Source organism: Oncorhynchus masou, chromosome 32, assembly GCF_036934945.1.
Source record: "Oncorhynchus masou masou isolate Uvic2021 chromosome 32, UVic_Omas_1.1, whole genome shotgun sequence".
Classification (NCBI taxonomy): Eukaryota; Metazoa; Chordata; class Actinopteri; order Salmoniformes; family Salmonidae; genus Oncorhynchus; species Oncorhynchus masou.
This window is the reverse complement of record NC_088243.1, coordinates 59,064,245-59,083,541: the sequence shown is the minus strand read 5'-3', so window position 1 is coordinate 59,083,541 and position 19,297 is coordinate 59,064,245. Positions and strand designations below refer to the sequence as shown.

Here is a 19,297-nt window from a genome sequence, read left to right as displayed (position 1 = left end):
CAAGAGTGTGCAAAGCTGTCATCATGGCAAAGGGTGGCTACTTTAAAGAATCTAAAATATAATTTGATTTTAACACTTTTTTGTTTACTACATGATTCCATATGTGTTATTTCACAGTTTTGATGTCTTCACTATTACTCTACAATGTAGAAAATAGTACAAATAAAGAAAAATCCTTGAATGAGTAGGTGTGTCCAAACTTTTGACTGGTACTGAATATTGAAAGCATGGCAGTACAAGGTTCTATCTGCATTTTTGTCACAATTTAGTTGTTGACATAACCGTTTTCTGTTCAAAGATCTAATCCTGAATGCTGATTGGTTAAAACTGCATTCCAGCCGGTGTCTATTCCACAAGTTACTACCGACTAACTCTATGATGTTAAAATGTCTATTTACTCTGTTCCATCTGACTGAGCAATCCAATGTCTCATCAGCCCATCAAAGCAATTTACAGTGCCTTGCAAAAGTATTCATCCCCCTTGGATTTTTTTTCCTATTTTAAATGTAGTTTAAATGGATATTTATTTGGATTTCATGTAATGGACATACACAAAATATTCCAAATTGGTTAAGTGAAATGAGAAAAATAACTTGTTTCAAAACATTCAACAAAAAAAACCCTGGTGTGTCCGTATGTATTCACCCCTTTGCTATGAAGCCCCTAAATAAGATCTGGTGCAACCAATTACCTTCAGAAGTCACATAATTAGTTAAATAAAGTCCACCTGTGGGCAATCTAAATGTCACATGATCTCAGTATATATTCACCTGTTTTGAAAGGCCCCAGAGTCTGCAACACCACTAAGCATTGCAACACCACCAAGCAAGCGGCACCATGAAGACCAATGAGCTCTCCAAACAGGTCAGGGACAATGTTGTGGAGAAATACAGATCAGGTTTTGGTTATAAAAAATATCTAAATCTGAACATCCCACGAAGTACAATTTAAATCCATTATTAAAAAATGGAAAGACTATGGCACCACAACAAACCTGCCAAGAGAGGGCCGCCAACCAAAACTCACAGACCCGGCAAGGAGGGTATTAATCAGAGAGGCAACAAAGAGACCATAGATAAACCTGAAGGATCTGCAAAACTCCACAGCGGAGATTGGAGTATCTGTCCATAGGACCACTTTAAGCAGTACACTCCACAGACCTGGGCTTTATGGAGTAGTGTCCAGAAAAAAGACATTGCTTTTTTTTGGTGTTCACCAAAAGGCATGTGGGAGACTCCCCAAACATATGAAGAAGTTACTCTGGTCAGATGAGACTAAAATTGAGCTTTTTGGCCATCAAGGACAACACTATGTCTGGTGCAAACCCAACACCTCTCATCACCTCGAGAACACCATCCCCAGTGAAACATGGTGGTGGCAGCATCATGCTGTGGGGATTTTTTTCATCAGCAGGGACTGGGAAACTGGTCAGAATTGAATGAATGATGGATGCCACTAAATACAGGGAAATTCTTGAGGGAAACCTGTTTCAGTCTTCCATAGATTTGAGACTGGGACAGAGGTTCACCTTCCAGCAGGACAATGACTAAGCGTACTTCTAAAGCAACACTCATGTGGTTTAAGGGGAAATATTTAAATGTCTTGGAATGGCTTAGTCAAAGCCCAGACATCAATCCAATTGAGAATCTCTGGTATGACTTGTACACCAGCGGAACCCATCCGATTTGAAGGAGCTGGAGCAGTTTTGCCTTGAAGAATGGGCAAAGATCCTAGTGGCTAGATGTGCCAAGCTTATAGAGACATACCCCAAGAGACTTGCAGCTGTAATTGCTGCAAAAGGTGGGTCTACAAACAAACAAAACAAAGTACAGCAAGTTTGCAGTCTTTCCAGCTTCAGTTTGAAGTGATTGTGTTAACTGTGTTGGCTAGCTCCTCTGAACAACAGTGTCGTGATGAGTGAGCACATTTTCGATGACAGGCAAAATCACGCCTCATTAGCTAATTGCTAGGGATGTTTCCAAATAAATGTCACTAGAAACAACTTAAACAAATGCAAATGCACCTACTTTGCTGTTATTCTGGCTGCAGTTTTTGATGTGACTGTAAATTAGCCGTAGTTGGCTAGCTACAGTAGCAAGCAAGAGATAAGAACGTTGCCAGCCAGTATAGCAATGGAACATTTAGAACGAATGACTGGATCGCGTCCATAGATACAGAACAAAAAGACGGAACGACTGGGTCGCGTCTCTGGCAACTGAACCGATAGAACGAACGACCAGCCGGCTTGGGTAGCAACACTAGATTTGTGTCGAGACTATATCTTGCGGAAGGAGGAAACAGTATGAAGAAATTCATCAAAATAAATTTCTTTATGAAAATATGTCTATTTTTTGAATATGTTTGTAACTCGTTGTATAAAAGTTATAATGCCCTCGAAGCCGGTGTTTGGAGGATATATTGTCAACACCTGTGCCAATATATCCTCCAAACAGCGGCTTCTTGACATTATCACTTAAATATAAAACAAAAAATACCTCAATTAATGTTAAGTTCAAAAGAATACAATATCAATATTGCTGAGACTATTCAAACCAATGAGGGTTCGGAACTTTAAAGCCAATTACCTCAGAAGCATCTTTTTGCTGATAGAACCTTATAGTCCCAAGCTCTCTATGTCTAATAGATGTACATATCATTGCATGTTCACATCGCGTACTCATTATGATATTTTGGTATATCACCTTTTACATAATCATCTACTGGGGTCGTGTGTGTTTGCTTTTGTCATCTGCTTATCCATGTTCTGTCCGCGTGAGAGAGAGAATGAGGGAAAGGAAGGAGTGAGAGGAAGAGTGTTTAGTACATGTGTGGGTGAGCCAGGATGCACCAGTGAAATGTATTCATCCAGCAGAGGCACAGTGTGGGAAGAGAGGGAATCAATTAAACATGTATTTTCCTCTGTCCTCTCTACTCTCCTCTCTGCCCCTTTCTAGTTCTATTTCATCCTGCCTCATATGTACTATTCAGCTCCTCGCAGTTTGTCACAACTGTCTTCTCCCTTTGCTGAAAAATACAGATATCATAAAACAGGCTTTTCATGTCATCGAAGGGAAAATATCTCCATACACACCATTGTCACTAAGATGTGGTGAATGTTTTTGCAGTGTCTGCAGACATTCTGTATGGTATGTTTTATAATCAGGTAGGCTATTGGCAATTAGTTACCCTGGTTGTACAAAATATTAGGAACACCTTCCTAATTTGAGTTGCACCTTCTTTTGCCCTCAGAACAGCCTCAACATTGTCCCCCCCCCCCCCCCCCCTAATTCCGTGGTCTCCAATTGGTAGTTACAGTCTTGACCCATCGCTGCAACTCCCGTACGGACTCGGGAGAGGCGAAGGTCAAGAGCCATGCGTCCTCTGAAACACGACCCTGCCAAGCCGCACTGCTTCTTGACACACTGCCCGCTTAACCCGGAGGCCAGCCGTACCAATGACCAACAGAGTTGGCAACGTTGTCAGCGTGCATCAGTGTGCACCCGGTCCACCACAGGAGTCGCTAGACGGTGATGGGACAAGGACATCCCGGCCAGCTGGCCAAACCCTCCCCTAACCCGGACGACGCTGGGCCAATTGTGCCCCGCCCCATGGGTCACCTGGTCACGGCCGCGGCGACAGAGCCTAGACTCCAACCAGGATCTCTAGTGGCACAGCTTGCACTGCGATGCAGTGTCTTAGACCACTGCACCACTCAGGAGGCCCCAGAACAGCCTTAATTTGTCGGGGCATGGACTCTACAAGATATCGAAGGCATTCTACAAGGATGCTGGCCCATGTTGACTGCAATGCTTCCCACATTTTTGTCAAGTTGACCGACAGCATTGCAGTTCTTGACACACTCAAATCGGTGAGCCTGGCACCTACTACCCCGTGATACATGGTGATCATTGGAGTGTTCATTTGGAGATCACTGCCCTCGTTAAAAGGACAAGCTAACTAGTATAAATAGTTTCTGTGGTGTTTTTCCAGAGGTGCCTCTTGAAGTTTGGTCATTCGTTTTCCTGTCTGTTACTGGGGCTCCAGTCTTGTCTGAAGGGCCAGGGAGGTTCTTCCTCCTTCAAAAGGGAAGTTGGCAAGAAGATCCCTACATGTAGCAGATGGGGAAACGTGTGGATATGGAGACGCTAAGACGTGTGAAAGGAATGGAATCATTGGAGTTTTGGTTTCAGAATTAGCTGATGTTAGAATTGTTCAGCTCTTAAGTAACATACGGGAGTTTCTGAAAAGAATTAGGTTATACTGACAAAAATGAAAGAATGAAGATGTTTTACTGTTAATACTCTTCTTCTGTCCCTGTGGGTATGGCCTGTGTTTGTATGTTTGAGCATGTTAATGTTTGCATGGTGGTAAGCAGCCATGAGATATGCAGTTGGCTCCCACCCCTATTTTTCCACCCATAAGCACACTAGCGCTGCAAAATAGCCTTCCCTATCACAGGGATCCTCTCCAATGAGCTGAGTCATTAACCAGCCACAGTGGGTGTGTGCCTGTTCGAGTGTGTGTGTGTGTGTGTGTGTGTGTGTGTGTGTGTGTGTGTGTGTGTGTGTTTGTATTTGCAATGGTCTTTTCCACCTGCTTAGATCCTCCAAATCTTGTGTGTGTGTTTGTATTTGCAATGGTCTTTTCCACCTGCTTAGATCCTCCAAATCTTTTCGGAACCAATGGACATTGTAAATGTACTTTTTTATCTGGAGAGAGAAAGGTGTTTGTTATTCCACTGCCACTAAAAGACGGGGGCCATTGAAAGGGAAGGCATTTAGATGGATTTGTTTGGGAGAGTGAGTGGCGGTGGCACCATTAGCTTTGTGAGTCTCCCATGCTTTTACACTGCTCTAAAGACACCAGCTCTGCCTTAATTCTATTGGCATAATTGGTGTCATTTCAGATATAGTAGGATATGAGCACTGGGTTCACACACGAGAATGGCACCATGGATTTGTGCTCGTTTGTTCTTACAGGAAAGATCAGATCCATTATGGTAGTATTTCTCATTATACCAGTTCGCTGCTTGCAACAGTATTGGGTTTTAATTTCTACCAATGCATTCATTTGATTACAGAATAAATAGTAATTGATTGTGTGTTCTTTCATGATACAGATACAGCAAGGCATTGAATATGCATTACCCTCTATGAGACTCATGGACTGTGGTATTGTAGTGCTAGTTCTACAGATGTAGGATCTTAATTTGATCACCCTGTTTAAGGAGACATTTCCTGTAATGCAGAAACTTAACTTGTTTGAGGTTTAAAAATGCTTCAGAAGTTTGTAATTTCCACTTTGACATTTCAGACTTGATTTTCCCTTCCGAAAAATGTATCAACCCCTACAAAAATTTATTATAACCCGCATAATAATTCACATTTCCTGTTGCTGCAACATTATTGTCCTGTCGTAGCAAACTGTCTCAAATTAAGATCCTACATCTGTAGTGAGTTATGCCTATGTCACTGTGTGTGTAGTGATATTACAGATTGGCTGGGGAAACCTCTTGCAGTAAGTCACACTCAGTGCTGGCGTCAGCCTGTAAACGTCTCCCCCTTTGCTGAAGCTATCGGGTCGTAAAGCGCTAAGGCGCTATCGCTAACCCGGACTAGGGTATCCCTCCACTGCTGTAAATCTGACCCCCTCCCTCCAGCCTCTAAAGAAATTACTGTGATGCCTGGGAGAGGAGAGGACATGTGTTTATGTGTGTATGTCTGTAAGCAGAGGCAGGGTTTATGGTGAAAGACACTGAAAGATTGTGCATGTGCGCTGTACATGTGTATGTGTAGAGAGGGTTATATAGACAGCCGCTGAGTCAGTGAGCATAGAAGACACCGCTTAAAAGAATGAGATATGTCAGCCCTCTTGAAAGTGGAGAGATGGGGAATCGGTGCATGCAGGGGAGAGAGAGGGATAGATACGATTAAAGAGCTTGACATAGTGCCAGAGCAAATGATGAGCTGGAGAAATGGGGACAGAGGGAAAGATAGGAGAATCGGGAGAGAGAGTGAAATGTGTGTTGGGCAGTGTATGGGGAAAGAGAGAGAGAGGCTCATAGAAAGATGGACAGTGTCAAGACTTGAAGTTTAGAGAAAAAGATATGAGCCAAGAGGGATGGAAAAGAGATTGAGCAGGACCTAAGGGGCAGAATTAACATACAAACACACACACACTTCACTCTGCTCAGACACACACACCCACATAGACACACCTTAGCCACCCATTGATCTCTCTCGCACGCACACACACACACACACACACATACTCTGGGAAGATGAGGGGTGGGGGTGTGTGTCTTTTTGTCAATAACAGCTGGTGCGCAATGTCTAATATTAAAGAAGTCTCGATATTGCTCGCCTGAGGTAGAGTACTTTATGATAAGCTGTAGACCACACTATCGACCAAGAGAGTTCTCATTTATATTATTTGTAGCTGTCTATTTACCACCACAGACCGATGCTGGAACTAAGACCACACTCAGCCAACTCTATAAGGCCATAAGCAAACAAGAAAATGTTCACCCAGAAGTGACAATCAGTTTTACCACATTTTTACCAGCATGTCAGATGTGCAACCAGAAGGAAAAAAAACTCTAGACCACCTTTACTCCACACACAGAGATGCATACATAGCTCTCCCCTGCCCTCCATTTGGCAAATCTGACCATAATTCTATCCTCCAGGTTCCTACTTACAAGCAAAAACTAAAGCAGGAAGTACCTGTGACTCGCTCAATATGGAAGTGGTCAAATGACGCGGATGCTACGCCACAGGACTATTTTTTCCTAGCACAGACTGGAATATGTTCCGGGATTCATCCAATGGCATTGAGGAGTATACCATCTCAGTCATCGGCTTCATCAATAAGTGCATCGACGACATCGTGCCCACAATGACCGTACGTACATATCCCAACCTGAAGCCCTGGATTACAGGCAACATCCGCATCAAGCTAAAGGCTATAGCTGCGGCTTTCAAGGAGCGGGGCAATAATCCGGACACTTATAAGAAATCCCGCTAAGCCCTCAGTCGAACCATCAAACAAGCAAAGCTTCAATACAGGATTAAGATTGAATCCTACTTCACAGGCTCTGACGCTCGTCGGATGTGGCACAGCTGGAAAACTATTACAGACAACAAAGGGAAACCCAGATGTGAGCTGCCCAGTGATGCAAGCCAACCAGACGAGCTAAATGCCTTTTATGCTCTCTTTGAGGCAAGCAACACTGAAGCATGCACAAGAGCACCAGCTGTTCTTGATGACTGTGGGATAACACTCTCGGTAGCCGATGTGAGCAAGACCTTTAAAACAGGTCAACATTCACAAAGCCGCGGGGCCAGATGTATTACCAGGACGTGTACTCAAAGCATGCTGACAACTGACATTTTAACCTCTCCCTGAATGAGTCTTTAATAGCTACATGTTTCAAGCAGACCACCATAGTCCCTGTGTCCAAGGAACTGAAGGTAACCTGCCTAAATTATTACCACCTTTAGCACTCACATTGGTAGCCATGAAGTGCTTTGAAAGGCTGGTCATGGCTCACATCAACAGCATCCTCCCGGATACCCTAGACCCACTCCAGTCCGCATACCGCCCCAACGGATCCACAGATGACTTCCCGACGGGCCACCCCCAGGTGGTAAGGGTATGCAACAACACATCTACCACGCTGATCTTCAACACTGGGGCCCCTAAGGGGTGTACACTTAGTCTCCTCCTGTACTCCCTGTTCACCCACGACCGTGTGGCCAAACACGACTCCAACACCATCATTAAGTTTGCTGACACCACAAGTGGTAGGCCTGATCACTGACAACGATGAGACAGTCTATGGGGAGGAGGTCAGAGAACTGGCAGTGTGGTACCAGGACAACAACCACTCCCTCAATATGAGCAAGACAAAGGAGCTGATTGTGGACTACAGGAAAAGGCAGGCCGAACAGTCCCCCATTCTCATCAACGGGGCTGTAGTGGAGCGGGACGAGAGTTTCAAGTTCCTTGGTGTCCACATCACCAATGAACTATCATGGTCCAAACACACCAAGACAGTCATGAAGAGGGCACAACAAAACCTTTTCCTCACAGGAGACTGAAAAGATTTAGTATGGGTCCCCAGATCCTAAAAAAGTTCTACAGCTGCACCATCAAGAGCATCCTGACCGATTGCATAACCGCCTGGTATGGCAACTGCTCGGCATCTGACTGTAAGGCGCTACAGAGGGTAGTGCGTACATCCCAGTACATCACTGGGGCCAAACATCCTGCAATCCAGGACCTATATAATAGGCGGTGTCAGAGGAAAGCCCATATAATTGTCAGAGACTCCAGTCACCGAAGTCATAGACTGTTTTCTCTGCTACCGCACGGCAAGCGGTACCGGAGCGCCAAGTCTAGGACCAAAAGGCTCCTTAACAGCTTCTACGCTCAAGCCATAAGACTGCTGAACAATTAATCAAATGGCCACTGGACTATTGACACGGTACCGACACGGTACCGTACCCCCTGTATATAGCCTCGGTATTGTTATGTTACTGTGTTACCCTTCATAAAATGTTATTTTCTACTTTAGTTTATTTGGTAAATATTTTCTTAACTCTTCTTGCACTGTTGGCAAAGGGCTTGTAAGTAAGCATTTCACGGTAAGGTCTATACTTGTTGTATTCGGCGCATGTGACAAATACATTTTGATTTGATACTCTTGCTTATACACCCACACATACATCATAACCCCACCACCTCCCTTCCTCTTTCTCTATCAATCACTTTCTCTGTCTCACACTTTTACACACACACACACACACACACACACACACACACACACACACACACACACACACACACACACACACACACACACACACAACACTCAGTCACCGCTGAGACAGGGAATACCTTTTGGGGGAGGTACAGTGGGGCAGGAATGGGGATGGTGACTGGGCGGAGAAGGGTGAGACTGTGGGGTTTCCCCATCTTGCAGATGCATTAAAAGCAAATGAGATATGTACCATAAAGCTCCCAGCAACGTGACAGACTAACTGACTGCAGTACATAACATAAACCCCCATAGCTACCCAGATAGGAGGTGAGAGGGGTACGCAGTGTGTTTTTCTTTTATCACAGCTTGGTAATGTCTCTATGATTGTCTCCACAGTGGCTGCACGACACACTGCACAGAATAACTATCTCTTTCATCTTTAATCTCGTTGTTCACATATAGGGCTTGAATACTGTAGTCCGTTACACAACGATGTTCTTACTGTCTGCACAGTCCAGGACACTGTAATAATTGCTGCCTACACTAAAAGCACATCTCTCAGCTCCCAGCCCCTTGATGTGTGTGAAGCCTTCCAGCTGTGCAGCATTTCAACAAGGGGACTCATCAGCTCACTGCTGTTGCTCTCTACATTGTCTCGTGCTTCAAGGAAAGGCATGTATTTTAATGAGATCATTTAAAGTACATTTATCCAAACCACTCCACTCATAGACAGCCAGGTGTGGGGGGGGAGAGGAGGGCACATGACTGAGATCATTCCCATGCAGATATGATGTGATGTTCCCTCGCTCCAATTTGCCGAGATGTGTCTCACTCTGTCTACCTCGAGAGAGTTGGGATTAAAGTGGTGTGTGCCTTTTTTCACCGCACCGTGGGTTTCACTGAACACTAGCCATTACTATTGACAGAGGGAGAAAATACTGGAGCCGGAGGAGCCCAGTCAAGTGGATCTTCTGGCTCAAAAGCTGAGCAGCTCCTAGTTTTCCCACCAAGCTGGCACGGCACAGGGATTAAAACGGCCTATCTGTGCCTTGCCTCTCCATGCGAGCTACACTGTTTGCTCGCCATGGTGATCACAGTGAGAGGGAGATGAGGAAGAGCAGGATATCGGGAAGATACATTGGGGAAGTGAGTAATGGGGGTGGGGGGACTCGGGGGGAAAGAGTTGAAGCGCAGTGAGGGAGAGAGAAAAACATGCTGCCTTTTAACTAACTGCTCTCAGCCTCCACACGGCAAGACAAATGCCCGGGCTTGGCGGTCAGAGAGAGGCAGATTGCGCATGGTCAAAGAACAGGGGGAAAAAGCATGCAGGAGAATGACATAACCATAAATGGCTCTTTAGGCTGCTGACTCTTGTTTTCAGGATGTTGTTGTCCGAGGTTTTATATTTGTTGCCTGCAAATATTTAACCCAGTTTAGTGTTTTGGGAAAATAAACGTCAATTTCAACATCGTCCTCATTTGTCACCTCCCCTGCTTTGTTTTTGGTTATGTTATTAACGTAATTATAATGAATTACCTTTCACCAGATAGAACTAAAAACGAGTTTAATCCGATCCTTCTCTCCGAAAGCAGATTTGCATTTGGGTGCAAAGGTTCAGTTGGTTTAATGAATCTGACCTTCAAGCCGAATCATTAGCTGTGGTCGCGCCCTAGCAGAACAGTTATATCACGGGAAAAGCCCAATTTTCTGGAAGGATGGTTAAGGACTGTACTCCTAACAGAGGCTGGCTATAGTCAGTGGTCAAAGGCAGAGCAAACTGCAGCAGATGTGGCCTCTGCCCTAACTGACATAGTAGACAGGGATGCTACTGTAGACGTTCCTCGCCTCATTGATCCTAGTCTGTTCTCTAAGCCCTTCTGGTGCTCCTAACATTTAGACAAATGGATTGCGGTCCCCACCGGTCGCCTCCGGTGTCATGGAGGCTTAGCTGTGAGCTGGGGCTGAGCTGACAGGAAGTCCCCGTGGAGGTGCCATGTCACCGGCGCGGTGTGACATCAGCAGTGTTCCTGTCACCATGGTCTGGGCCCGGCCAGTCTCTGGGAGTGACAGAGATGAGGGAGGATGAGAGATGAGATGAGAATACTTATCTACACTGAGTTTGGCTAAGAGCCAGGTAGCAGGGCTGATACTCCATGCCTGGGACAGGCTCGCTGCGTCTGGGTTGCTGTAATACTGGATGGGAGATGAGGGACTGTAGGGGCCACTTGCACTGCATTGGGGCCATTGGTTCAGAGGAGAGAGAGAGGGAAAGAGCGAGAGAGTTGGTGAGTCAAAGAGAAGCTTTCACCAATTGCTTCTTTAAAAAATAGTTTTCGATCACTATAAGAGGTCTGTGATTTGTATACAGTAAGTGGAGTGCACTGTACACGTGTAGCGACTCCCGTCCAGAGTGAATGCATAGCTAGACAAGTAATACTTACCCAATCTGGAAAACATGCCAATTCTCTTCTCCTTTCTAAAGTGACTGCCAAGTTACCATATGACTGCTATTATACTGTAGGTTAACCAAGTGTCGTTTTTTTTCAGATTTTCCTTTTTCCCTGGTGATTACTTGATGTATCATTGTCATTGATTGACCAGAGTCCACTTACCTGTTTTCCCAGGTCTAAATGAGTTCCTGGAAGGGTGCCAACCGTCATAGCTTCGAACCTCCATGCTCAGATTAGAATACCCCAGATTTAGTTTATTGGTATTTCTTCCACTGCATGCTGGAATGTATAGATTGTTTCCTGGGAAGCCAATAAGTCAGGAAGCAGTTGTAAGGTAATTAGTAGGCAACAGAGAGACCAGGAAGAACATTACAGTGCTCTAGTAGGGCAGCAACAGTTGTCTCGAAAGATCATTCCCCCTCCCTGTTCACGCACCCAGCCCCTCTCCTCCCAGCTCTAATTAATGAATAATCTATACAACTATAACTGAGACAAAAGCAAACAGTGAGAAGTAAAGGGAAGAGAGAGAAGTAAAGAGAAAATAGAAATACAGTTGAAGTCAGAAGTTTGCATCAACTAAGTTGACTGTGCCTTTAAACAGCTTGGAAAATTCCAGAAAATTATGTCATGGCTTTAGAAGATTCTAATAGGCTAATTGACATAATTTGAGTCAATTGGAGGTGTACCTGTGGATGTATTTCAAGGCCTACCTTCAAACTCAGTGCCTCTTTGCTTGACATCATGGGTAAATCAAAAGAAATCAGCCAAGACCTCAGAAAAAAAATGTAGACCTCCACAAGTCTGGTTCATCCTTGGGAGCAATTTCCAAATGCCTGAAGGTACCACATTCATCTGTACAAACAATAGTACGCAAGTATAAACACCATGGGACCACGCAGCCGTCATACCACTCAGGAAGGAGACGTGTTCTGTCTCCTAGAGATGAACATACTTTGGTGCGAAAATTGCAAATCAATCCCAGAACAACAGCAAAGGACCTTGTGAAGATGCTGGAGGAAACAGGTACAAAAGTATCTATATCCACAGTAAAATGAGTCCTATGTCGACATAATCTGAAAGGCCGCTCAGTAAGGAAGAAGCCACTGCTCCAAAACCACCATATAAAAAGCCAGACTACGGTTTGCAACTGCACATGGGGACAAAGATCATACTTTTTGGAGAAATGTCCTCTGGTCTGATTAAACAAAAATAGAACTGTTTGGCCATAATTCCCCATCGTTATGTTTGTAGGAATAAAGGGGAGGCTTGCAACCCAAAGAACACCATCCCAACCTTGAAGCACTGGGGTGGCAGCATCATGTTGTGGGGGTGCTTTGCTGCAGGAGGGACTGGTGCACTTCACAAAATAGATGGCATCATGAGGGAGGACAATTATGTGGATATATTGAAGAAACATCTCAAAACATCAGTCAGGAAGTTAAAGCTTGGTCACAAATGGGTCTTCCAAATGGACAATGACCCCAAGCATACTTCCAAAGTTGTGACAAAATGGCTTATGGACAACAAAGTCAAGGTATTGGAGTGGCCATCACAAACCCTGACCTCAATCCTATAGAAAATGTGTGGGCAGAACTGAACAATGCGTGTGCGAGCAAGGAGGCCTACAAACCTGACTCAGTTACACCAGCTCTGCCAGGAGGAATGGGCCAAAATCCACCCAACTTATTGTGGGAAGCTTGTGGAAGGCTTCCCAAAACGTTTGACCCAAGTTAAACAATTTTAAGGCAATACTACCAAATACTAATTGAGTGTATGTAAGAGAGAGAGAGAGAGAGAGAGAGAGAGAGAGAGAGAGAGAGAGAGAGAGAGAGAGAGAGAGAGAGAGAGAGAGAGAGAGAGAGAGAGAGAGAGAGAGAGAGAGAGAGAGAGAGAGAGAGAGAGAGAGAGAGAGAGAGAGAGAGAGAGAGAGAGAGAGAGAGAGAGAGAGAGAGAGAGAGAGAGAGAGAGAGAGAGAGAGAGAGAGAGAGAGAGAGAGAGAGAGAGAGAGAGAGAGAGAGAGAGAGAGAGAGAGAGAGAGAGAGAGAGAGAGAGAGAGAGAGAGAGAGAGAGAGAGAGAGAGAGAGAGAGAGAGAGAGAGAGAGAGAGCCAAATCTGACAAATAGCTTTTTTAAGTGTCCCAGGAGTCCCCTGTAGATTGTGTTCTGTGCTCCTCAGAACAGCCAATTCATTAGTGGATGAGAGACAGTGGAGCCTCTGCCTGGACATTACATAACCTCTGTAAAAACACACACACGCATGCCACACACACAAACACACTTGCGCGGATAGACGCACACACTGCTGCTAGATAGTCTGGTGAAGGACTGGCTAACAAATAGAAGCTACATATAAACAGAGTGCCCGTCCTCCAACAAATGTTGTTATTAATTGTCCCATATATTATTAATAATGCAGAGTAAAATGCGAGTGAATGTTGAATCGTGGTGGGTGTATCTATGGCATAAAGCTATGAATGATTTACTATAATGAACATAAGAGCCTTTGAAAATACTGTGGTGATGTGGTAAGCATTGAGAGGTGAAATGTATTGAATTAGATGGAGCTGGAAGGATCTTTCAACCCCTGAGTGTGTGTGTGTGGGTGGGTGCGTTTGAGTTGTGCCGCCATCTCTTGTTTCTTAAGTAATGGCGCTTCATGTCTCAGTGTGTCTCATTTGCTAAAAAGCGAGAAACAAGAAGGGCTCTGAAAACCTCTCTGATCAGTGGCCACCCTCCTCCTTCAGCCATGGCTCATCCAGTCTTCTCCTCTCCTCCCTCCCTCTCTTTCTTTCCTCTCCTCAGGAACACTTCACCCCGGAGTGCAAGTTCAAAGAGTCAGTGTTTGAGAACTACTACGTGACCTACTCCTCCATGATCTACAGACAGCAGCAGTCTGGTAGGGGCTGGTACCTCGGGCTGAATAAAGAGGGGGAGATAATGAAGGGCAACCACGTGAAGAAGAACAAGCCAGCAGCCCACTTCCTCCCCAAGCCTTTGAAAGGTGAGACTGTCCATCTTTCATCCTATAGGGTGCTTGGCTCTATATTGGAGACAATAGAGCAGGGTTCCCCAACTGGTGGCGCGTGGGCCGAGGGGTTTTATTTGGCCCTCCCCATGTTTTCTGAGCCCTCCCACAAAAAAAATGTTTAAAGAAAAATGCAAATGTTTGTTTTTTTGGGACATAATAGACTGTAAAAACACCAGGAAATCAGTTCCAAGTTATTTTAATTTGAGAAATCTGTTCCGAAGTATTCCCACGCATAATAGAGAGACAATGTAAAAAAGATTTGAAATTATTTTGTTTTAGTCAGACATTTTTGCTGTCAATTTGCAGTCTCCAAATTATTCCTCTCAAGAAAAAATAGGCCTGCGACTAAATCTAGTTGGTGATCCCTGCAATAAAGGATAATAACAGATGTTTCTTAGGTAACTTTACTCTTTCGAAAGTTTCTTCATTATTCTCCCAAGCCCATTACATTGCAATTGAAAGTTTATTGGTGATTCACTATGGCCTGGAGCACTGAGCTTTGGCAGCGGTTATTTGTATAAATGGGAGACTTTCCAGAAAAAAACACCAAGCATCTTTTTGATTAAATCTCTCTCTCTCTTTCTCTCTCTATCTCTCTGCGGGTAGTCCTCTCCCTACAGCCTGGGGAAAGGCTGCTCTCAGCCCCCCCCCCCCCCCCTGCCGTCAGGCTTCCTGCTCTGAGGCAATGGTGTGTGGACAGGGCTATTGAGCACTCCCCAAAAGCTATTCATACTTCATTGGAGCCAGACAGTGGAAAAGGCATTGGCAGTGTCCATGCCGAAAAGCTGCGGGAATGATAAAGTGCTGCCTGTTTGAATAGAGACAGCTAGGCTTTTTAACACAAATGTCATGGTGAAGAAGAAGCTCCCCACCTCCACCCAACCAAGCCAGGTGCCTCATGGAAGGAGGGGGGGGGGTGATTGTGTGCTGGATAGATGGATCTGTTCATGATGTTGAAAAGGCCACAGCTCTTTCATCTAGAACAAGATACAGGCTTACCTGTCAACAGAGAGAACAAGATAAAACTGAGAGTGTCTGGACTCCACTTCCACGGGATGAAAGGATGAGCTTTTAGACAAAAAAATCCCCATTAAAGAAAGGAACCAGTGGTGACGCAAATTACTCAACCGACGAGAGCACCAAGCGGGTAGCAATTTATTTAGAATTTATTTCGTCATTTGGATCCGTCAAGTTCCAAGCTTCTTTGGTGGTTGCATGATTTACAAATATATTGTTACCCTGTTTGTGTACAGACCTGAAAATCATGGTTAAAAGATTGCAAGAAGTTGTAGTCCCTAAATTGGGGCAGGAGGGCATTGGAGAGTAATGCACTGGGCTTTGAATCTCTTTCAACCCCTTTTTCACAAGGGCAGAAAGGTACAGCAAGCAGACAGCTGTGATGATGATGCTTTCTCTAACGGGTTTGCGGTTGGCTTGGCTGCTCTTATCCTCTGACCGACCGACCAGTAGCTCATTAAAAATCCAAGTCTCTGATCACTGTAATAGCTTTTGGGTTACATTCAACAGCCCGACCAGGGGGCCCAAACACACTGAAGAGCAATAGCCAGAGAATGATCATGAGGAGGGAGGGAATAAGTTGTATAATAAGACAATGTGATAAATATGACACATTTTTGGCTTTCTAAGAGGAAGAAGAATTGCAGACAAATGGCAAAATAAAGTTGTCATAATGAAGTAAATATGGGAGCTCGCTTTTATCTCCAGAAAATTGTACCTTGCTTTCATTGCAAAACTACAAACTATGACAAAAAGGCACTGTTCTCTATCTCCCTACATCTTAGATCGAGTGCTTATCGAGCCTAGGAGATGGGAGATGGGAGAGAGAGAGAAATAAAGCTTGTGTGTGTGTTAAGCTCCTAGGTCGAAGAGGGAGATATACAGGAGAGAAAGAAATAGAGGGATGGTTGGTAGAGGAGAAGCGTACATGAACTAAGGATGAACGGCCCCAGCGGTGAGATGGACTGACCTCCAGGTCATCCTCCGGCATTAGAGTTGCATAATGCCATGGCTAATAAGCCCAGTATCGATCCCACACAGCTTCCCACTGAAGTCCACTATTGATTGACTCGTGTGCGCAGGGATTCTTTGTGTGAAGCGTGCTGCTGTCACCAGAAAGTCAAGGCTAAGGGAAGGAAGTATCTTTGGAGAGACCACACATCAAAGCATATTCTGGCAAGAGGCTGTTTAAGGAGTGGCTCCTAAAGACTAAAGAGATCAGAACCTCTGGGGTTTCTTCTGAAACGTTTAAGAGATGCAAACGAGCTTTGCTTTAGCTCGGCGTGCTGCCGTACACTTCAAGGAGAAGGGTCCAAGATCCTGAATAGTTAATGTAAGGCAGTGGCTATAAGTACTTTCTGTCCTAAATAAATGCCTTGTCCTGGCTTTTTCTTACTCCCTTCTGCATATTTAAGGGTTGTACATTATGTTAAGTTATACAGTGATATGATCGGAGGGAATTGAGCAATAGAATAGACTAGAACTTGGTCCGGCCAGAGAGGAAAATGTGCATCTCCAGATGGACAATGCAATTCTATTCTATTCTGTTATATTCTATTTTATTCTGTTCTACTGCTCGGATCCGCTCATCTACACTAGCAGCCTTATCCATGTGTCTGACCATTGTCCCGTATGTCTGTCTGTCCCACAGTGGCCATGTACAGGGAACCCTCCCTCCACGACCTGACAGAGTTTTCGCGCTCCGGCAGCGGCACGCCAACCAAGTCCCGGAGTGCCTCGGCCGTGCTCAACGGAGGCAAGACGGTGAGCCAGAACGAGTCCACGTAGCCGGGCGTCGTCGGGCCGGAAGACGTAAGAAGACACCTCACCCTCAGAAGAGCTTCCAAGCAGACTTCTCTCTCCAAAACCATCGGCAGTTCAGGACAACATTACGACTATGAACACCACCACTACCACCAACCAATCACCACACTTGATTAGGCTCCATATCTCTCACCATACTGTCAACAGCCAACCACATTACACCGTGAGCCGTTTTCTGTTGGTCACTCTCTGGTGGTAAGAACTGTGTACCAGTTAGCTCATCTTTTATGTTTTTTTGTTTACTTCCTGCAGATAACAACTACTTTTACTTATAGGTCCTGATCATATAGACACCTCCCCAGTCATATCTGTCAGGCAGGCAGGCAGGTAGAGAAGCAGGTGGTCAGGGCAACTGGTGAGGGTCTGGGCTGCTGGAGCTGCAGTGGATGGAGAAGTCCCCTGTTTCCGTGTGTCATCCATGATGCTTCTATGTATACGAAGCCAATCCCCCGGGGGTGCAGCTTTAGCGAAGCTGCAACCGCAGCCAGCTGTAACGGTAGCTCTCCTGCATTCTAGTGCACAAGCTCAGAAGAGACTTGAGCTCTCTAGCATTAAAAAAAAGCCTACATTCAGCTGACCTGGAGAATAATCGGAAAAGCGTGTGGCCCTTCGCTGTTTGAGCGACAACGCCATAGCTGCACCTTTACTTTGCTAATTTTCGGAATTAGTTGAGACCTTTTTTTTTCTCCCCTCCTCCCCCTCCTCAGTATTTGTGTTTTTGTAGCGGTCTCCACAGTGGAAGGGGTTTCAGCAAACCAAAGACAGAGCTGAAAGAGTGTCCCTTTAAGCAGTCAAACCAAGCCAGTATAGAGATGCAGCTGGAAGTTGTTGAATTATTTTTCTTCATGTACATTTTTGATGAGAGAAAGAAAGTGAAGAAAGAGACTGCATAAGAGAGGGAAAGAGAAGAAAAAAAGAGCTAGAAGGGACTCTGTGGTGTAGGAAGTTGTAGAAAGCTCAAGGGAAGGAGACTATTATTACTGGTGAGCTCTCCGGTTGAGTTTGGTATGAATTGACTGTTCAGTGTCCCCACCTTCTGTTTCTATTGTGTCACATTGTCTTCTGTCCCTGTGGTCTGTTCTCCAATCCAGTGCTTGTGTCATGCCTTGCCCCGTTCCCCTTTGTTGACTCTTATTGGCCGATTCAGTTCACCATATAAGGATATGGTGACGGCCCCCATCCAGGACTTGTCTCGTGTTTGAGTAACTTATCGTGGTGACAATTTTCTATATATAATAATGGGGGAAAAAATACTGTGGAATTTTAGGTGGCTTAAACATTTTATAGGATATGTCATATTTGTAAAAGTGAACAAGAAAAAATAAGAAAATGAATAAAAGAAAGAAACATCAAACTCTTCCCTTTCTTGCACAGGGCATGTATAAACACAATTGTGTACGAAAAGGACCCTTTTTGGGGCTTAGTACTCCTTCCCATCAGCTACATACCTTGTTCATATGGAACATGCTACTGGGAGGCTTGGTTTGTCTTTCGTTTCCTTTTGGGGTTTTGAAGTGAACATATCTATTGCATGGGAGACAGCAGGGGATTCTGGACTATAGAGCTATAGTGCATGATGTAGGCTATGTGTATTAACCCATGTTGGATAATGTGTTCCTAATTACCAGGACAAAAGTGAAAAACAACCTGTACAGGCAGATGGCTGTCGCTCGGCCTGCTACCTTCCAAGTTGTTTATTATTTGTTGTATACACAAAATGCACTGAATAAAATGTTTATATTAAGATATACTTTTAAAACGTGTCTTTTCCTTTCCTTTCCTTCCTGACGTACTCCACACTCCTTTCTGCATTCTGTTCATGACAGATCTGATGCATACCGGACCATTGAATGTGATACTATACCAATGAAAAAGAACACAATAACTCTGCAATGTTCGTACTGATGCAGCCAGGGATTATAATGTTGTAGCTATGGCTGGTGTGTAGCTAGGCGGGGCTGGAGTACGGTACTCTAACACTGCTGGTCCTGAGGAGTTTGTGAGAGGAGAAGAAAGCCAGGTCGTATCCACCTGCTCTCTTCTTGGCCTCTGGACACAGATGAATCACCTGGAACCATACGTACACAGACAGGATTGGGCTTTAAATGCCTGCAGAGTCAAGGCTCCAGTACCAGCCTAATTGCACCCCCTTTTGCCCTCAGAACAGCCTGAATTCACCGGGGCATGGACTCCACAAGGTGTCGAAAGTGTTCCA

At 44.8% G+C, this 19,297-nt stretch overlaps 1 protein-coding gene across 5 annotated transcripts in view; it reads left to right on the top strand.

Moving 5' to 3' along the window:
- The window catches only part of LOC135526331 (fibroblast growth factor 13), a 205,694-nt gene extending 186,862 nt beyond the window's left edge, over positions 1–18,832 (top strand). For all 5 annotated transcript variants that reach the window (XM_064954617.1, XM_064954619.1, XM_064954616.1 and 2 more), the window contains 2 exons: positions 14,016–14,214; positions 16,910–18,832. In XM_064954617.1, the coding sequence (XP_064810689.1) occupies positions 14,016–14,214; positions 16,910–17,046 (336 nt within the window). In that variant the 3' untranslated portion in view covers positions 17,047–18,832. The remainder of the gene's footprint in view (positions 1–14,015; positions 14,215–16,909) is intronic.
- Positions 18,833–19,297: the final 465 nt, after the last annotated feature.